At 41.0% G+C, this 20,544-nt stretch overlaps 1 protein-coding gene across 4 annotated transcripts in view; it reads left to right on the top strand.

Moving 5' to 3' along the window:
- Window positions 1-4: 4 nt before the first annotated feature.
- usp13 (ubiquitin specific peptidase 13) overlaps window positions 5-20,544 on the top strand; it is a 39,036-nt gene continuing 18,496 nt past the window's right edge. Inside the window, exons 1-12 of one of the 4 annotated variants that reach the window (XM_039607261.1) lie at window positions 6-180; window positions 417-580; window positions 2,326-2,451; window positions 5,100-5,163; window positions 6,520-6,641; window positions 7,274-7,416; window positions 10,208-10,392; window positions 10,816-10,913; window positions 11,827-12,017; window positions 14,723-14,794; window positions 17,141-17,246; window positions 18,788-18,913. In XM_039607261.1, the coding sequence (XP_039463195.1) occupies window positions 470-580; window positions 2,326-2,451; window positions 5,100-5,163; window positions 6,520-6,641; window positions 7,274-7,416; window positions 10,208-10,392; window positions 10,816-10,913; window positions 11,827-12,017; window positions 14,723-14,794; window positions 17,141-17,246; window positions 18,788-18,913 (1,344 nt within the window). In that variant the 5' untranslated portion in view covers window positions 6-180; window positions 417-469. The other 3 variants (XM_039607262.1, XM_039607260.1, XM_039607263.1) reach the window with 3 other exon arrangements.

Raw genomic sequence — 20,544 nt, 5'->3', positions numbered from 1 at the left:
ACTAAAAATCAAAGTGTCTTCCATAATCACGCACTTCCTGAATCCTGGAAACTGGAAACATGTTGTAGTAAATGTGGGTGGTCTTATGAATCATCCTCAGAGGTGGGAGGGGCCCTTCTCGTAAAACATCCCCGTGAGCAGGAGCAGCACAGCGGCGTCACCACAGCCAACAGTAGCAATGTAATTTCTGCGCAGGTCCAAGATTTCTCTTTTTTTTGTGGTGGGAGGCAGGAAAAAAGAATAGAAAAACAAAAGAACAACATTAGCTTTCAGCGTTGTGCCGCACCGTGCAGCAGCCTGCCTGCCTGCCTCCACCCCTCTGTCATTTTATTTTTATGTTTTTCAACGTCACATCCCCCTGGTCGCAGGAATGTAGAGACGAAGTGCTTTAAAAATAGCATCCTCTCCTGTGACAGGCGCTGCCCCGGAGGCTCCGCAGCACTGTGGTGCGAGAAGCAGGAATGCGAAGATGGCTGCAGACCTAGGAGAGCTGCTGGTCCCATACATGCCCACCATCAGGGTCCCCAGAACAGGAGACAGGGTTTTCAAGAGCGAGTGCGCCTTTTCTTTCGACTCTCCCGTAAGTGTGCCTGTCGCCCCCCCTCCTCACACACACACTCACTCAGTGAGACACGAGCGGCTTGTTTGGGGAGAGAAAGTGCGTCGTAGGCGAGCTGACAGCTTGTTTTGCACGAGCTCAGCGGCGCACGTGAATCTGCTGTAAATGCGCGTGTCTCCATGGTCACCGTCTCCGCGAGCTTGGGAGGTTAAAAAACAATTAAAGGGTGTTTACGTCTCAGGCGAAAGGGATGAAAGGAGTTTCCTTTGTGTCCACTTCACACCACCCCACTACTACTGTAGGTCCTAACGCAGGCCAGTTAGACCAATAAACGGAGCCACACACCTACACCTGCCTGAAGCTGGGCTCAAATCCTCCACCAGCAGCAGCACAGCCGTGTTCAGGAGTGAGTTTACTGCTCCACTCTTGGGTTTTTATAGTCTATAATTTGTCTGAAAATGACCTAAAGTGCGCCAGTGGTGCTTGCTGGAACTGTGTCCACGGGGATGCTTCTGTTCTCAAACAGCCAGGATTTGTAGACGTTTCAAGACCTTAATGGTGTTGTTTTGGTTTTTAGTAGCCATTATGGCGTCACATGGTGTCTCCGCGACACTGTGACTATAACGAGTCAAAAAGTGAAATATTTGATGCTTCTGCTATTGCTCTCAGCTTTTTCTGTATATATTTTAAAATGCTTATTCTGCTTTATTTTTGTCATTTTACTTTTCTTCTGTGAATAGGACAGCAGTGCCATCATGAACACGGCGGCTGTTTTACTTTACTTGAACCTTTAAGGGGTTTTATGCGCTGATGATGCAGAGTTCAGTCCTTCCTGTACGTGGACTGAACCCTGCATTTTTTATATCTGTCACAGGTACCCTTCCTACCTGTGACAGATATAAAATTTCTTTGCCCCAGTGAAATCTCGCTTTCTCGACTGAAACCGTTTTTAAAGGTGACTCAGCTGTCTGGAGTTCATCATGTTGGCCTGAGGACTGGGTTATTTTTACCCTTGCACTGTTGAGGCTCATATGTCACTCTGGGCCACTTAAAGGTTTATCACGGGGAGGTTTATTAGGCCTGGCCTGGTCGCAGATTTAGGTTAGCGTTGAAGGTATATTTTCCAAGTGTTTTGTGTTCCCATGTGAAGTGAACTGTCAAAGAAAGGAAAAGGTTGATGTTATTGTAGATTTGAAAGCATGTTTAGGTGTCTGTCACCATTCACGTGGACTTTTTTTGATAATAACAAGATGACCAAAGAATCACGTTCTTCTCTAAAAGACATGACACAAGTCAGTCTGAGCTTACGGGCTGTTGCTAAAGGTAAAAATCATTCTCCTAAGAGCTCAGACATGTTGTTAATGAAATGAGTCTGCCTGTAATGGGACGCTTTTCAGTTTCAGAAACAACAGCATAAAATTGTTGTATCATGTTGCTCGTATGAAGCCTAATATGAGAGAATAATCAGTTACTTTCCTTGAATTAAATGACCTGTCAGAGGAGGCATTTGTATTCAAACTAATGCTTGTCAGCAGCACAAATGCTGAAAGGTGGAAAGTTTTTGGTGCAAATAATAATTCTTTGAGCGAGAAAGACTTTGGAAAGTGTCAGAATCACATCTTTGTGTTTGATATTACGGTGATGAGTTTGGCAAATTGGGCAAAATAGAAGATCCTGAAATTGTTCCCACGGTAAGAAATATTTCAAATGTGCTCATAGCGTGCCAGTTGTGCTTTCTCATTGTTACTGTTTGTTTTGCTCCGCAGGAGTCTGAGGGAGGCCTGTATGTGTGTATGAACACATTCCTGGGCTTTGGTCGAGAACATGTGGAGCGACATTATCGCAAAACAGGACAGAGCGTTTACATGCACCTCAAACGGCACGTCAAAGAGGTACGTCTTCCACCTGCTCTGTGTAGTTTATCGGGTGTTGATTGTAAATACAGATTAAAGTAGAATTCAGAGCATAGAAATAATCTTTGTTTCTATAGAGCACGTTTGAATCCGTAACACATAAAGGTAATTCAGTTAATAGATATTTAATAGAATTGAACAGAGTCGAACAGAAAAGCTAAAAAAACAACTCCTGAGTAAAACCAGTGATGTGTGGAATATTTATTCATATATTTAAATGATGATTGTTAACACATAAGACCAAATTAAATCCAGACTTCTTACCCACAAAATTAATCACAACATGTCAAGTTGTAAAAGCATTTTATCCCAGATGTTTAAACTGAGACAATGTGTATGAAAAAATGTTAGTGTCTGGAAACCGAGGAGGCCAGGTGCTTGAGTTTTGGGAGAGGAACGTCGTCCCGTTCCTGTCTGATGCAGCATTCCAGTTGCTCCACAGTCCTGCGTCTGCTCTGTCATATTGTTCATTTCAATAAGTGTTTTCAGTTGGTGAAACTGGACTGCAGGCAGGTAGGCCAGTTCAGGACACAGGTTCTCCTCCCACAGAGGCATGCTGATGCAGTATAATAGATGCAAGTTAGCATCGTCTTGCTGAAATCTGCAAGGCTTTCCCTGAAAGAGACACCATCTGAATGGGAGCATATACCTTTAGTACCGATGGTGCCTTTGCAGATGTCCGAGCTGCCAGGTCCGTAGGCATCAGTGCACTCCTACACCATCGGAGATGCCAGGTTTTAAACTAAGCAGGTGTTCCTTCTCTTCTGGAGTGCACAGGATGTCCATGTGTTACAAAAAGAGTTTAGATTCGTCTGAGCACAGAACAGTTTCCACGTTGTCCATTTTAAATGTGCGTTTGCCCGGAGATGACGGCAGCGTCTCTGACTTTAACCTATGTTTGTGGATGGCGTTGTTTGTTCACAGAAAGTATTCCTGAGCCATGCAGCAATTGTCAGGACACAAGCATGCCTGTTTGTAATGCAGGGCCCAAGATTTCTCCAGGTTCTCTAAATCCTTGGATTATATTATGTATGAGGAACATTGTTGTGAAATGTTTTTCACAATTTGGACCTGCAGTCTTGTGCTGATTGGTGAATCTCTGCTGATCTTTACTTCTGAGAAACTCTGACTCTCTGAGACGCTATTTTCTTTTTACTGACGTGTTAGCAGTTAAGCTTATTGATTTCAAAAATGTTGCTGCAGCTGTTTCCTTTTGAAATGCGTACTGTTCCAGCCTTTTGCGGTTTTTGAGACATGTTGCTGCCATCAAATTGTTTGTGGGTAACACTTAAGGTTTTCAGGCCTGTTTCTCACCTCTAACTTTTCTCACTGAAGGTTTTTGTAGTTTTTGTGTGTTTGGAAAATTCCAAGAGCGGACTTGGTAATTTGCTACTAATTATGTGGAAAATTGAGGAATTTCTTTAATGGACCACTTGTAATAAAGAGATTAAAATCTATTTTTCTTAGTTTGCTGAACACGCCGTTAAAAACCCACATCATGCTGTGATGTTTTTAAGACTGGACCAATGAGAGACGTGCTTCAGTAAAACATGAGTAAAAACAATTTTTCAATTGGAAAGCCACAATATTAGTATGATTAGTGATTAGTATGATGATTAGTATGAGGAGCATTGCAAAAGTGAAGTGACTGAACCCATTTATATCACAACAGAATTTATTACTGTGGAGTTTTATTATAATGAATGATATTTTGTCCAAAGACTGTAACATTACGCGTTTGTTGAGACTGAGCCAGAGAGCTGCTGACTTAGCTGTTGAGTAATTTAAGGAAACAGTCTTTGCAAAAGTATCTGACCATCTGAACCAAAACATGCTTCACTTTTGTCTTTTTTGTGAAAACTTGATGGTGACCAACAAAGATCAGAGCTGCTGCTGCTGCTGCTGTTTTTTCACTGCCTCTAATTGGCTTCAGCTCTGCTTTGTAGAGAGCTGCTATTTCAATGCCTGGATCTGTCCACAGGCAGCTGCTCACATTCTGCAGGCTCCTGTGTCTGCTGGTTTTTTTCCCATGGGTCCACTCGGTCTCAAGTGTGTCAGCATTCTCCGTCTTTCTGCCCTGTTTACCCACCGAGAGAGACTCATTCAGGCCAACCTGATCAAACTGAAAGAAAAACCAGTTGGTGGCGCTGTGGAGTTGTGCTGCCAACTCATGATTCTGCAGATTCACAGTTCTAAGCCATTCAATAACTGTGTGTCAAAGCTAAAATATGTTAATATTACTATCCTTCGTTTTTGTGTTCATGCTGCCTTTTTTATCGCACTGGACGACATTCAATGATGAGACGAGAATTGCAGCAGAGACAGAAAAAGACCATGACACACACTACAGGCAAAGACAGGCCCGCACATGATGTTACACGGACTGTAAACGGTATCTGTCGTACTGAAGCACTTTATTAATCATCCTGTATTTTGACCCTGCCGTGGTCGGGGTTTTCCACTTGCCTTGTAACCTCACCCGGCACCTGGAACGTCCAGCATCTATTTCTAACAAAATGACAACTATCTGGATGGGCTTTAGTACGGCATAAAAACATGTTTTTTCAATTAATTTTGGATGTCTGTGCAGGGTGCTGAAAGGTGTTTTAATGTGATGTTTCCTATAGAAAGCCACAGGAGCTGCTGGAGGCGGCACCATCCCCAGGAGAAGAAATGGAAAAGTGTTTCTAGGTAAGACCGAGGCAGTGGTGCAAGTAGAGTTTACAGCCTGGCATTCAGAGAGATAGGAAACACGAAATGTTTTCAGCTAAAAGGTCTCAAAATATCAAAGTGAGATGTGAGTTAGTGAGATGGTTATTTTGTGGAAAAATTGTTAAGGAACTTATGACACTGGTAAAATGTGCGTTGACGTATAAGAGCCATACTACACGTGCAACAGGATAAAGGTGGGTAATGTTAGGGCTTTACCTCACTGGTACAAGAAACTCACTAAATGCTCCTTTCCTAACCACAAGACCTATCGTCAGACCTTAGATGTACCAGAGTAACGGTGATCACGTTTACTGATTTTGTAGCATAAGCAGGAAAATGAGTAATGAACCGTTTATACTCCAGCAGAGGTTAAAGGCAGGATTAAAGCACTAAATCATACCTGAACAATAAATCTACTTGACTGGTGTTTTGCAAAAGTGCAGCTCCAGAAGTAATTTACTGTTTTGGATCTGGTGGTTTAATGTTCATGTGGTCATGTGATCAGAAACGCATCTCTTTCTGCAAAGAGGCTGCTACTCTGTCGTGACCCTCCAGCCGCCCCTCTTGCCAGCCTTTACCCAAAGCGTCAGATATTCCTCATGATGTGTCCCCTCCTCTTCTTCCTCTGCTTCATCTTGTTCTCTAAATATAGCTCATTTATTTGTATATGTGGTTGGTAACTGTTCTAAATCAAATCCTGGCCCGCTCCCCTTCACCTCTGCCTCTTTGGGGGTGCGGAGGGGGAGAGTCGCCGGCCTCTCAGCTGCCACCACCTGTCAACCTCCCGTCTAGGCTGCTGACACACTTCCACTGCAGTTATGACGCTGCGCCCAGAGGACCAGGTGTCTCTGCCTCCTTCCTGATGGAGGAATTCCTTCCACTCCATGAAGGGTAGATTAGATCAGCCCTCCAGCCATTACCTGCCTCTTCCTGAGGACTCCTTCTTTGGAGCAGTTCTTCCTGTTATCCATTTAAGATCTTTGATGTGACAGCGGTTATCTACATATCCGCCATAATCCCCACATTTGTCCAGTGATCTAATTAAGGCGCTAGCTGCTGACGTCACCTGCAATCAGTAGGCATAACAGCATTGTCAGGGATAACCTCTGATCCTGTTTCCCACTGAGTCATTATGCACGTTTAGGCTAGAAAACAAATGCTCTGTATGGAGGGTGATTAAAGAAAAGCCCTCTCCTTAGAAATCCGCCACTGACTAAAGGAACAAATCATCATCTCAAATTCAAGCAGAAGAGAACATCAAGTAAAGATACTTGAGAACAAACTCAGTGGCAGTGGTGTCTTTAGTCAGCTGACTGTTTGCTTCCTCCCTAAAAGATTTAGAGCTGAACCGCGATTTTAACGGGGAGGACTATGAATATGAGGATGAGGCCAAGCTCGTCATTTTTCCAGACCACTTCGAGATCCCCTTACCAAATATTGAGGAGTTGCCCGCACTGGTCAGTGAGTCGGTGTTACCGTTACAGTGCACGCTGATGGTTCCCTGAGTGGCAGGTTGGTCACCCCGTCTGTCTTGTAGAGCCACCATTTGGTCTCAATCATTTTTACATTCAAGGTTAAAAAACATCTGTGAAAATTCAAAAATGAACTTCATTCTAGAGGATTGGTGGGTGACGTGTGAGATGTACACCTTTATACACCTTTGCTTTTTGTACCTTTGCAAACATTTTGGGGAACCATGAGGTGCACCTGTATGTGCCTTGTTTTCTGTTTTTATTGCTTGCATGGAGCACAGAAGAGACTTTTCGCACATTTATTAGTTAGTTTGGCTTTTAGAGCTTGGCTTTGGCACGACCTCGATGTCTGTTTTATTATTTAATGCATGTCTGATTTCATGTTCCCGAGGTGGAAAATATTTAATTGTACATAAAAGAGCAGGTGTGTTTTGCTGCTGGAATTTTCTTAATTCTTTCTGTGTTGAATCAGTCATGTGACGTGGCACACACTTTCTTTAAGCACAAATCTTGCATGACTTCTTTGGCTCTTTTCTGTGGTTCTGAGCTTTTATGTTCAGTTGTAAGAAAATAATTGCTGAAATAAAATACTGACTGCTGACTCTGGTGACGTCCAGGTGACTATCGCCTGTGATGCAGTACTCAATGCACCATCAGCTTACAAGAAACAGGAGCCTGAGTCCTGGGAGGAAGAGATCCAGGTGTCTCGACATGCCAGAAGCCTCAGACAGCTGGATAACGGGGTCAGGATCCCACCAAGGTCGGAGTGAAGTCTGTGTTATTCCCTGTATGCTGTCAATACAAATAACGGCAGTAAGAAACAACAGCTCTATATAGCACTATTATCACTTTGACCTTCAGATCAATGTATTGACTTTGAAGAGGTCAGAGGTCAAATGTGACATGTACTTTGTGTATGTCAACAATAATCACCACACCACAGAATTCTGGTTTCGAAGTTATGAGACTGGTTTTTGTCCGTTTTTGACCACGAAGTCATTAAGTTGACTTTGAAGACGTCTCTGGATAGAAGTCCAATTTATTCAGGTTATTGTGTTTACAAACAGAATGATGGCACACAAACACTACAAAAAACACAACCTCATTAGAGAAGGCAAAAGAAACCAAAACAAAACAAAATGTGAACCATATTTCACATTTGGCGGATACCTAATTGATCAAAGTAATCTCTGGTTTCCACCTATTAAAGTCTTTGCTGTGTACTTTAGTATACATGTCTGAATGGGGCATTAATGTAAACTTCTATGTTTTTAATGATTCTATATAAGGAAAGTCTTGTATTTTTAGTCTTTGTCTCTGCTGCTTTGATAACTAAAGAACGGGAGAGAAGCTGTAAATCAGACGACTTTCACCCCTGTTGTTGAGGAAAATGCAATGTTGCAGTAAAAGTCTAAGGAGCTCGGATAGAAAAGCGCCTGGACTTCTTTAAGCTGCTTGAAGACGTTTCACCTCTCATTCGAGAAGCTTCTTCAGTTCTAGGGTCACATGGTGGAGAGTCCCAGATTGACTGATTTGACCTTAGATAAGAGGTGAAACGTCTTCAAGCAGCTTAAAGAAGTCCAGGCGCTTTTCTATCCGAGCTCCTTAGACTGCAATGACCAGTGTTGGGTAAGTTACTTTAAATTAGTAACTTAGTTACATTACTAGTTACTTCCATCAAAAGTAACTCAGTTACTTCAAGTTACTCGTTACTTTCAAAGTAACTAGTTACTAGGGAAAGTAACTTTGGTTTTACTCAGAATTCTCTTGTTAATGTGTTGCTTCTGTAACTGGATACCCAGCCAGACTGCCAGTCTTCTAGCTTGCTTACTTGCCACAAGTGCACTGTGCCACCTACCAATAGAAAGGAAAAAATAATGTGCACATTTCCACGAGAGAAATCCCACGCCTGGACCGTCGTTGACCGCCACCATGATTCTAGCCTGCTTTTTACATCCAACACAAAAACTGCAGTCGTGGTGCTTTTGATTGTACTCAGAACTCAGAAATTCTGCCTTCTGAATAGGAAGATGTAGGTAACACCAGACTGCAGATGAGCTGCATACAGAGCTGGACTGGGACAAAAACATTGGCCCGGGCATTTTGACTAGAGACCGGCCCACCATTATAGGAAAAATCATAAAGCCTCTGAATGAAAACAAACACTGTTGTGACAGTGATGTACACTGTTCTGATGGTATATATGTATCAATCTATCAATCGTTTGTTGTAAGACTCAGATAATTATTTAATAAAAGCGAGACATTTTAAATGAGAATAAGAATGAAAAGTATGTCTTTGTGCCCCCCTTTCCCTGTTAATGCCCTACCTGGCCCCCTGGCATCACTTTGCTAGACCCGCCCCTGCACAGTTACCAGCTGTCAGCTACATAGAAAAGGATCCTGGTGTTATTTGTCTCTCAGAAACAGTTCATAACTTCAACTCATTCATGTCACCTAAAAGGTAAACCTGTTTCTACATCACCTGTTCAGCTCTGATGATTCAGTAAGGACATCTCCTGGTTTCATCTGCATGTTTCCCTCTCACCAGATAACCAAACCGATATCATGACCAGCAGCTTTACAGCTGTGGCTCCAGCAAACATCAGCTGATACTAGAAATTAATATTAAATAAATTCTAACAACAGCTGATCAAGCTTAAACGTGCTGCTGTTGTTTAGCGCGACATCCGCTGGTTTCCTCTTTCTGGCGCAAAGTGGGCGATAAATAAACACGACAGAAAAGCCGATCAGCTGATCATTGATCAGTTTCATGATTGAAGTAGAAACAGGAGAGAATGAGAGAAGAAGAGGCAGCTGTGCAGCTTCAGCTTTGTGTCTTTTTCATTGTAGCTGAAGTCCGGGACAAACTGTGTTCCTTTTCACCTCAGTACGAAACGCGTAATATTTTCTCTGAATATGAGACGATTCTGTTTTTTAGGGCACGTTTGGCAACTCTAATAATTAACCGTATGAATAAAATAAAGTTCAACATCAGTAACATAGCACCCACCCAGCTGTATAGAAACTCCGTCATGCTAGCTAGCACGCAGTACGAAAATGTCAGCATACCGAAAATAAACTCCACCTAAACTTGGTTTATATCTGACCCAGATAGACTGCAGGTCATAACTTCTTACCTGAAGTTCAGTTCACCTGACACGCGGACCGGCGGCCGCTTGGGTCTCTCCTCTTGCCTCCTTTTCCTTCATCCACCTGCTGGCCTCCACCACTTGCTAATGTTATTGAATCTGTGGAAGCTCCGCGATATCCACCACACGGCAAGTAACGAGTAACGAGCCTATCTAAATCCCAGTAACGAGTAACGCTTGCGTTCCTGGTTTTGGCATAATAACTAGTTACCGTGCTCGTTACCACAATAATAACGTAGTTACTGTAACGCGTTACTTAATAACGCGTTAGTCCCAACACTGGCGATGACCTGGGTGACTGAGAAGCTTCACAGACATTTTGCAGTCAAAAGTGAGACTTGGCATGACTGATTTAAAAACGGCACATCAACAACACGAGTCTGTGTTTTGTTGTCTGTAGTGGCTGGAAGTGTCAGAAGTGTGAGATGAGAGAGAACCTGTGGCTGAACCTGACAGACGGAGCAGTGCTCTGTGGGAAGTGGTTCTTTGATGGGAGCGGTGGTAACGGCCATGCGCTGGAGCACTACAGAGAGACCAACTACCCTCTGGCTGTCAAACTGGACACCATCACCCCAGATGGAGCAGGTCTGGGACTCTTGATATCATTACGAGAGCCATGCCACAAATCCAGAATTTCATTTATTTCACATTGTCAGTGATCCTTCCTTTAAATTTGTTTTGGTCTTTAATGCAAAGAAAACTACAGAAAAGTTGTAGTTTAGATCAAATTTATGGTAGTGTTTAAAACCCTGTAACATAATAATATGTAGCCAAACTTGCTTCGTTTTAGGCTTTTTAAAAAATTTGACATAATGTGTAGCATCGTGTAGCTATAATAATAATTTCACCTACCGACTGTCCAGTCAAAGTTTTGTTCCTGAAGCTCACACAGTCACTCCTGGAAATATAAAGCAAGATCTGATCCATCTGTAGTTCATTTCTAAAGCGAGTAAGCTACCATCCCAACAGTGAATCTTGTTGTAGTGATTACTGCTCTTTAAATTTCAGACGTCTATTCATTTGAGGAAGAAGAAGCCGTGTTGGACCCGCACGTATCAGAGCACCTGTCACATTTTGGAATAGACATGCTACAGATGCAGAAAAGAGTAAGTTGGCTGCTTTGACCCTAAAACATCTAAAATACATCAAAGTAATCGGTAATAATCAGTCAGGTATCAAATCAATAACAAATGCACACCACACTAAACTGCATCTACACACTGAACATTTTCATTGGATTTTTACAAAAATTTGTTACATTTTTTTACGTAAAACAATGAAAATTTTGAAGAGCTGTTAAATTCATCACAGCACTGAGAGGTTTATGACAGCTGTGTCATAAACCTCTGTTTAAATTTAATTTAGTTTAGATTATTACATTTAAATAGCAGTAATTTAGCTGTCAGCTAAATTACTGCTATTTAAATGTAATAATTAGTGTTTCTGTAATGGTTAATACTATGGAAGAGGACTCCAGTGGCCCTAATCCTCTCCCATATTAATCTGTATGAGTGAACTGTTGAATTAAAACCATATTTTTAATGTTGAAATTGTTATCAATGAATTTTCAAATTTACTGTTTTCCAAAGGAAAAAAAAAGTAAAGTTGATTTGAAGTTTTTGAAAGAGCTCTAAATATTTATGTTTTCTTGTTTGTATGTCAGGTGGTCTAATAAATTTGATGAACACTGTATTTAGATTGTGCCAGTAGGTATCAGTCCCAAAAAAACATCAGTCTGGGGTTTTGGGGGATATTTCAATCAAAACAATCCACAATTAAAAGAACTTTATCTCAGAGTTTTTGTAGTTTAGTGCATGAACAAAAAGTGTAGGACTGATTGGGATTGACCTGCCTGGATTGTCTCCAACGCTGTTTTTGGTCTAACCAGGTGTTTTTCATGTGGGGTTGAATTAAAAAAACATAATAGACTTTCCAGTCAAATTCAGCTTTGAGAGCCAGATGAAGACTCTGTTTCTCCCAAAAGGTGTTTTTAATATAGCTTCCCTTTTTCCCCTTCAGACAGAAAACGGGCACCACACAGACAATAAACCCCGGCCGCGGGTCAGCGAGTGGGAGGTGATCCAAGAGTCGGGCATGAAGCTGAAGGAGGTGTATGGCTCTGGTTATACAGGCATCAAAAATCTGGGAAACAGCTGCTACCTTAGTACGGTAATGCAGGTCCTCTTCAGCATCCCAGACTTCCAAAGGATGTGAGTAATATCTCGTATGTCAGATGTTATTTAGTCTGTACTGGTTTCACCTCACAGAAAGACTGCTTTCCTTTAGAGCCAGTATAAAAATAAAGTCTTGTTACCACAGAACCATCTGAAATACTTTTTCAGTTTTTATGTTTTTGTCAACAATCAAAGCTGTTTTTTTGATCATGTCCAAGTGTTTAAAGCAGGGGCGATTCTAGGATCAGAGCTTTGGGGGTGCTGAGCACCCAGAGAGCTGCCCAGCCAGGCAAGATAAACTTTACACGTCACGATGAGACTTCTTCCCTGTCTCTGTCAGTCCCTGCATCCTTAAATGTCTCCAGTTGTCCCGAGTTCTCTCTGACTGTCTCCTTGGTGCATTTAAACCCCTGTTCCTCCCTGTCCTCATCGTCTGTTGTCTTCATCTCCGTTATCAGTCATCATAATTTACCATCTCTGTGCAAGTCTGCAAATTTCTTTCTTAAATCATAAGATTCTTAAATTCATCAAGTCTCTCTGTGCCTGGGTCCTCGTCTCAAAACATGACATCACTGTTTTGTACATTTTAACACAATTTAATCCCACATTTGAGAAAGAAAGGCAAAACACTTTTTTTGAAAAGTCTGTAACAAAACCATCAAATCTGATCAAGGTTATTTAAATGCTGCAAAAGAAGAATGGATTGGGATAAAAAAAAATACATATCCTAACCTTAATTACTGGGGGAGAATAATGAATGATGCTCATAGTGAGTAAGAAGTAAACTGAGTGCATTTGGACAGAGATTCACTTTTAATGTGTATGTATAATATAATACAGATACATAAAAAACACTCCCAAAACAGAATAAATTATTACAAATAAAAATCTTTACTGCAGATACTAATTTTACTAATTTAATAATACTAATTTTGTGTTGTAAGATTTATGAGTTTCATGCTTTCATAGAGGTACTTGGGAGAGCTTGACATTTTTCTCAGGTGGTACACACTGTAAAAAGTTTGAGAAACACTGATAAGTGTATGTGTGCTTTTGGAAAACATTTAAAGCTGCTGTACAGAATCTTTGAAACAAGCTTAAAACACTTTTAGAATATAAACAGAGCATCTGCTTCTCTTTACAGCTCCTCACTCCACCAGGGCTGTTTGGCACTTTCTGATACTGTACTGCGACAGTCATACAGACAACTGGACAGTCCAAAAGTTGGCCCACCTATTACTGGCTGAGGTTTTAGTAGAGTTGTGGCTGAACCACATAAAAATATATCATTAATTTTAATCTCCCCAATCAATGATAATGTTGGAATGTTGTTAAAGAGGGTCAAAAATGTTTCAACCCAGTTTGTTTTGCAGCTTCTGTATAGCAGCTTTAATATAGGGAGGACACAACTTCCTGACTGTGTGAGTAAAATCAGGTTTTTTCTCTTTGTCAGTTTAATAGTTTCTGTTTTGCCTGTCACTGTTCCCTGTCTGTTTTCTTACCTGCTTCTTCCTGACCTTGTACTTTCTCCTGACGTTCCCTCTTTCCTCTCTCCCTCTTTGGACTGACAATCATACACAAATAGATTGGATTCAATTAGATGAAAAATTACATTAATATGAAAAAATACTATTAAGATCACTAACAAAAAGTCCTCTCTCAGTGTACTTTCAACCAAAAGGCAAATAACCAAACCACATGAACATCTAATAAAAGATATAAATATTGAAACACTGATCCAACATTATCCTTTATTGATGGATCATTTGTTTTTACACTTTTACCTGAATGTTGCTCCTTTTTTTGAAAAAACTTCCTTATATCCCTTATGAACCTGGCTGTCTCTCTGTACACAAACACACACACACACACACACACACACACACACACACACACACACACACACACACACACACACAACCGTAGTTTTAAGGTTAATGGGCATCCAGTCAGTTAGCTAGTTAGTATCCATTTCAAACAGGACAGTGGTAACAACAGTAGGCTACGGACAATTTTTAGTTTTAGATTTTAAATATGCTATATAAATTTCAATGGGAGCAACAGGACGGTCAAATGTCGCTGATTTTACTACAGAGTAGGACGGATTGTAGGGCAGCAAACATTGTCGGAAAACATGTTTTCAACACTGCAGGTTACCTGGTGTAATGTTTTTCAGCTAAAAAGAAACATGGCCTGACTGCTACCTAACTATATAAAGAGTAACTGAAGGTTAAATGCAGCTAATATGTCCTGTTTTAAGCCAGGCACTTACACCTCCCCTCCGCTGCGTCTGCTGCCGCTCTGGCAGCAACAGAGCTAGAGCCAGAGTAAGGGAGAGCCGAGCTGGAACAAACCATTTTGGGAGGGGGGGTGTTATCTATACTTTTGTTGTTAAAATGTTATGTTTCAACCAAGTACTGTATGGTTTTTATATTTTTAGCAGTGTGTCACACAGACAGCAAATATTGTCCAAAAAAAGTAAGAAATCTTTGGGGGTGCTTTGATTCATTTTGGGGGTGCTGAAGCACCCCCAAAAATGGGCTAAAATCGCCCCTGGTTTAAAGTGTTGTTCAAATTAATTTTAAAATGTTTATTCATGTCAGTTGACTGAGGACATAAAAAAAAATCTTAGTGTAAGATTTTGAGCAATATTTAAAATGGTTACTTTACAGTAAATTTTCCTGAGGGTCCATCATCCCGTATGCTCCTCTGTAGAGTGTGACTCATGTTTTGCTCTCCAGGTATGTGGGTAATCTTCAGAGGATATTTGACTACTCACCTCTTGACCCCACCCAGGACTTTGCAACTCAAATGTAAGTGACTCCAGTGTTACGTTATGTAGTGTGGAACTGCACAAACAGGAGAAGGTGTTTTTCTAGCTGCTGCTCAGGACTGGAATATTTTGTTAATTATAACATAATTAACATGATGTGTTGTTTTCTAATAGGACCAAATCTTGCCAGTGAATTTTGATGCTAGTTATAAAATCTGTTTGACTTTGTCACATAAGCCAGTATGTTGCAAGAGGCCAGTCAGATGCTATGGGTGTGATGGATGGGAAGTAGATTCTTAGCCAGGCAGGCGATAGATATCAGCTGTGTATTTCATGCTGTGAGGCACGCAGCCAGATAAAAACACGTTCATATCTGTCACTGTTAAAGCTTCTCAGTGAGAAATGGGTCATAGAAAAGTAAACCTGTTTATTTGGTTAAGTGTTGTGTTGTATAATGGCGCTCTCTTAAAGGCGTTTAAGGATAAGTGTGGATGAATTTTCCTGTTGGTTGGATTATTCTGAAGAGAATTTTGTTGTAAACACGTAGTTAATAGGCATGCTATGTGTGAATAAAGGTCAAGGTGCTGAACGAGAAACAGGAAAGTCTTTCATGATCAGAGATGGGCAGTAACGCGTTACTGTAATCCGATTACGTTTTTCAAGTAACGAGTAAAGTAAGGGATTACTATTGCAAAAACGGTAATTAGATTACTGTTACTTTCCCATAAGCACGCTGCGTTACTGCGTTACTGAAACCGTGATATTTTTTTTTGCGAGAGTGTCTCATGACAATGACGTAAGCGAGTGCGACGTTCGTGACAACAGCTGTGTCAACAATGATCAACAATGGATAATATGTCGAGTGTGGAGAGAGTAAGAGCGTGCAGCGTTTAAAGCGTGGAAGTACTGACCTTACTTTGAGTCTGATTCCGTAAAAAGTGACAAAAACATTAGTGTCCGCTGTTCACTGCGTGGGAAGAAAACTTCTTTTTACAGCGATAAAACCCCGAGCAAACACCGACTATGCTACCACGGAGTGGGAAATTCACAGAGAATCTTGCAGATTCTTCCACTGACCGCTGCGGCACACCTGCACCAGGGCAAACATCCGCCTGCTATACAGGTGAAAATGGAGCAACAGGACCGCTAGTCTTTGATTTTATTTATTTTCTGCTGTGTTTTACTTGCATCTATTTGAAAGAGTGAGTGTAAACACAAAAACATATTTTATTTTATGTGCTGGAATGTGCAGAAAATAGGTTTAAATGTCAAAAAAAATTCTTCCAGTCAGAGAATGTGGTATATAATTTAATTTTTGCTTGATGCATAAAGTTAAAAGATTAAAACTAATAAAACAAGTTTTAAAAAGAGACGTTTCCATTTGATTACATTTTGTATGATGGATTATGCAGAAAAAGTAGAATTGGGCTGAAAGATCTATCGCTTTATCACCTATTCAGGTTGTAAATCGTGTTTTTAAAAAGTAACTAAGTAACTAAGTAATTAATTACTTTTTTCAAGTAACTTGACCAACACTGTTCATGATGCACATGAAGCAGTTAAGTTCATTAAATTGTTTTTAAATGTTGTTAGTTGCGGTGCTGGTTTACCTCACTAAGTTAAGCAGGTGACCTGTAAGCTGTAAGGCTAACACAGGGCCACCGCCTGACACAAACTGTTTTAGCTCCTCTTCATGCAAACGTCCTTCTGATTGGCTGCTCTGAACACCTGAACAGCAGGTGGGTGGAGCTACTGTGCTAGCAGCTATAGTGTGGCTGTTATTACTGAATATTGGACGTCTTCTTTTGTTCCAAGAGTGGAAAAACGCCCATGAAAACACGCCTGGATTTGAATCCTGAGCTTTTGGCTCAAAGGGATAACTGTTACATAGGCTGACCTCACTGTTTAATAAGAACATCACTGTAGTAGTGTATATATGACAGGGAAACAAATGAAGCAGACAAGGTCCCCTTCCTTGCTCCTTTTGACTTTTAATAAATATAAAGTAGTATAGAGTCGATGAAAACTGTCATCAGCCTTGAATGAATCTAAATGACTGTATTTCTCTTAATTGTCTCTCTGGAGTACCACTGCACAGACTTATTTATAAGACAAGAAACAATCACAAAGAGCTGCACAGAGGCGCCACAACCAGTCCAATAACAAAACAGGCACTTATTTTGTAGGACTACAGCCTGCTTGGTGAGACAAAAAACTCAGGATTAACATGAGCTGGCCTCCAAGTGCCCTGTCTGAAGGTTTTGTAGTGTCTTTTTCCTTGACACCTGTGCACACTTCCTTCAGGGTGTGCCATCTAAAAAATAACCCCAGCAAGACTAAAATAAGACTCTACTTTATGCTTATGTGTGTGTTTTTTGTGCGGCAGGGCTAAACTGGGACATGGACTGCTTTCAGGCCAGTACTCCAAACCGCCCATGAAATCTGAGCTCATTGAACAGGTGATGAAAGAAGAATACAAGGTGTTAAACTGGGTATGTCCAGCTTCCAAACTGGGTCCATAAGCAACAGAAGCATGCTAATAATCCTAACGTTTAGATTTAGCTGCTCAGTTTGATTTAATATTTGTTTTTTCATATTAATGTAACAGAATTTTTGTTTTTTAGGTTTTTAAAGGAGTGTAGTTGAGTTTATATAGGCTTAAAGTTGCTTCTCTTCTCCTCCTGCTATTTTCATTTTGTCTCCAAACTGTTGGCAGCAGTTGGAGCTGCTCGACTCCAACAGCTCCATTAATATTTTTTGCCTTTTAGTTCCCCACATCACAGCTTTATGTTGCTACATGGGTAAAATGTGCTACTGTTTAATTTATATGAATATTTACGTGTTTGTTTGTCATTTGAAATTGTTGCCTTTTCGGAGTTGTAGTACACATCTGCCACAAAATTACAGGACAGCCATGAAAGTGTTATTTCTGTAAGCCCTGGGCTTCTTCCATAAGCTTCACCAGCCACCAGGCCGAGCTGTGAGCTTCCTGCTCATGTGATGGGGAAGTCATGGTTGGACATATATTGACAGCTGGGGAGATGTGGGGGAAGAGCTTGTGTTGGCACGCTGTGTTCAGCTTGTATTATGTCAGTGTGACCCAGCACAATCACAGAGTCTCATCAGATTGTTTTCTTAATGCTAGCACACGTTCTCGTGATGGAGGTTGATGGTTTTATGTGTTAAAGACTATTATTTTTGTTTGATTGCAGGGAAAATATAGATTGGATGGCAGCAACATATTTAAAAATCTGCTTATCTTATAGTAACTACTGGTTTATTCTTTTTCACACTTTAACTTCTGTTTAACCAAATTAAATGTCGATATGTCTGAAGGAGCCGGGTTAGCCGTAAATGTTTTTGCTGCATCTTTGTGAAAGCACATTTTTATATGTATGGCAGCAACATTGTTTTAGTCACAGGCTGCAAGTATCAACAGTGATGGCAAGCATTGGAAAACATGAGCATTGTGATGCAGACGTCTGTATTTGTTGTTATGAAAGCTAGCTTAAAGTTTGAGTTTTTTAACAAAGAAGGTGGCTATGCCAGTGCAAGGAACCCATCGCAGACCCGATGGCTCAGGCAAAAAGCATGTTTTCCAATGCTCGCCATCACTGTTGATACTTGCTGCAGCTCACAGCCCGACTCACATCAGCATCAACAACCCAGGACCCAGTAAGATTTTCAAGCCGGCGAGGCGTGATTGCAGATGGCGTGCAGGTGCATCCATCGCCCCTGCAGCAGCACCGCAGACCCCGCCCCCGCCGCAGCCAGATTTTCAAAGTTAATGAAACTTAGAGTTGCATTCAGTATCAGTGTTACTTTGTAGCATCATATTTTTCCCACATATATTATTGTCATGTTAGACAAACATGTTGATTAGCCTGACATCACACATTCCTTCCAAAATCTATAATTCCCACTCTTGGTCAGCTGTCTCTTGTGTTATATGGTCCTCTGAAAAGGCTGAGTATTTACGTGTAGTCAGACTATGTGAGACATCTTTATATGTATATATATATTTTAATTGCAGCACCAGCAGAAGGGCATCTCTGCTCGAATGTTAAAGGCTCTGGTCAGCAGGGGACACCCAGAGTTTTCCTCCAACAGACAACAAGATGCTCATGAATTCCTCCTACACATGATCAACCTGGTGGAGGTGAGTGAAGCCAGTGGATGGGTAGGTAAATGTCTTCACATATGCACATGTACACTAATTACACACTTTATTAGACATCCCTGTTCAACTGTCTTATAATGCAAATACTGTGTTCAAGTTCAAACTGAGCACCAGAATGGAAAAGAGGTGATACCAGTGACTGTGGAAGTGACAGGCTGTGACTGCAGAGTTTGCTGAACTGCTGGGATTTCCCAACACGACCTTCTCTATGTTTGAAAAAGAGAAAATATCCAGTGAGTGCGAGTACTCATGACGAAAATGTCGATGTCAGATGTCAGAGAGTGGCCAGACTGAGGCTGGCAGCAATAACTCAAATAAGCACTTGTTGGAACCAAAGTATGCAAATGAGCACAAAGTTAATCTCAAACTGCTTTCAGTGACAATGAGTTCACTGCACTTTGAATGGTCTCCACAGTCACCAAATTTCAAACTACTAGAGCAAGTTTGGGTTGTGTTAGAAACTGGAGATTCGCATCATGGATGTGGAGTTCAATAAATCTGCAGCAACGTCGAACCAAAATCTCTGAGGAATGTTTCCAGCACTCTGTTGGCACAAAGAATTAGAGAAGTTAAGAAAGCAAAGGGGGTCCAAATGGTATTAGCAAGGTGTATCTAATAGACTCTGTGCACCTTAGCATATGCTACTTCCGGTGGGGAAACTCCTGTATAACCCGGTGTTATATTCGCTCCTTGTTTACGGTCGTGTTTTCCAAAACAAGTCAACCAAATGGATGAATCAAGCGGCGATTTACATTTCTCAAGATGTCTTGGGCATTTACCGAATATATCTGTTGATGATGTTCATCGACTTGTCGATATTTTTCCCCCGCGCCTCAGAGCAAAAGAGAGAAAGGATTCAAATTCTATATTTCTCAGTATTTGTATACAGCGGTCCCTCGTTTATCGCGGGTGCTATGTTCTAAAAATAACCAGCGACAGGTGAAATCCGCAAAGTAGCCAACTTTATTTTTTACAATGATTATAGATGTTTTAAGGCTGTAAAAGGCCTCACTACACACTTTATACACTTTTCTCAGACAGGCATGAACATTTTCACACTTTTCTCTCGTTTAAACACTCAAAGTTCAAACCTTTGTAGAAAAATAAGTCCAGTATTATAGAATGAAACCAAAGATCAAACCCTGTTTTCAGGTCCAGAACATGGGAATAGAGCAGCTGCCAGAGAATTCAACATCAATGAATCATTAATAAATCAATGAATCAGAAGTCCAACTTTTTGTGCGATGGTTATCTCCAGAGTCACACTGCTTTTGCGATCGATGTAGCGATTCTGTACTGTACAGGAGAGAGGGCACGGAGGAGATCGACAGTGGTCTGCAGCCGATCAGGACCCAGAACACAATGCACTGTTTTAAAAAAACCCAAACAAAACAAAGCATGCAAAATTGCACTAAAAAAATCAGCGAAACAGTGAGGCCGCGAAAGGTGAACCGCGTTATAGCGAGGGACCGCTGTAATTGTGAAGGTACGTCACAACATACCCTTTGTAAATACTAATATATAGAGACCCTTACCAGCAATGATTCATTCATTTTTTATATCCTGTGGCTTTTTTTCATGGTTTGTTTACATGCTGTGTAGGGGTGTTC

Source organism: Oreochromis aureus, linkage group 23 (genome assembly GCF_013358895.1).
Source record: "Oreochromis aureus strain Israel breed Guangdong linkage group 23, ZZ_aureus, whole genome shotgun sequence".
Lineage (NCBI taxonomy): Eukaryota > Metazoa > Chordata > Actinopteri > Cichliformes > Cichlidae > Oreochromis > Oreochromis aureus.
Note: the sequence above shows the minus strand (reverse complement) of the source record. Positions and strands in the feature narration are given on the sequence as shown.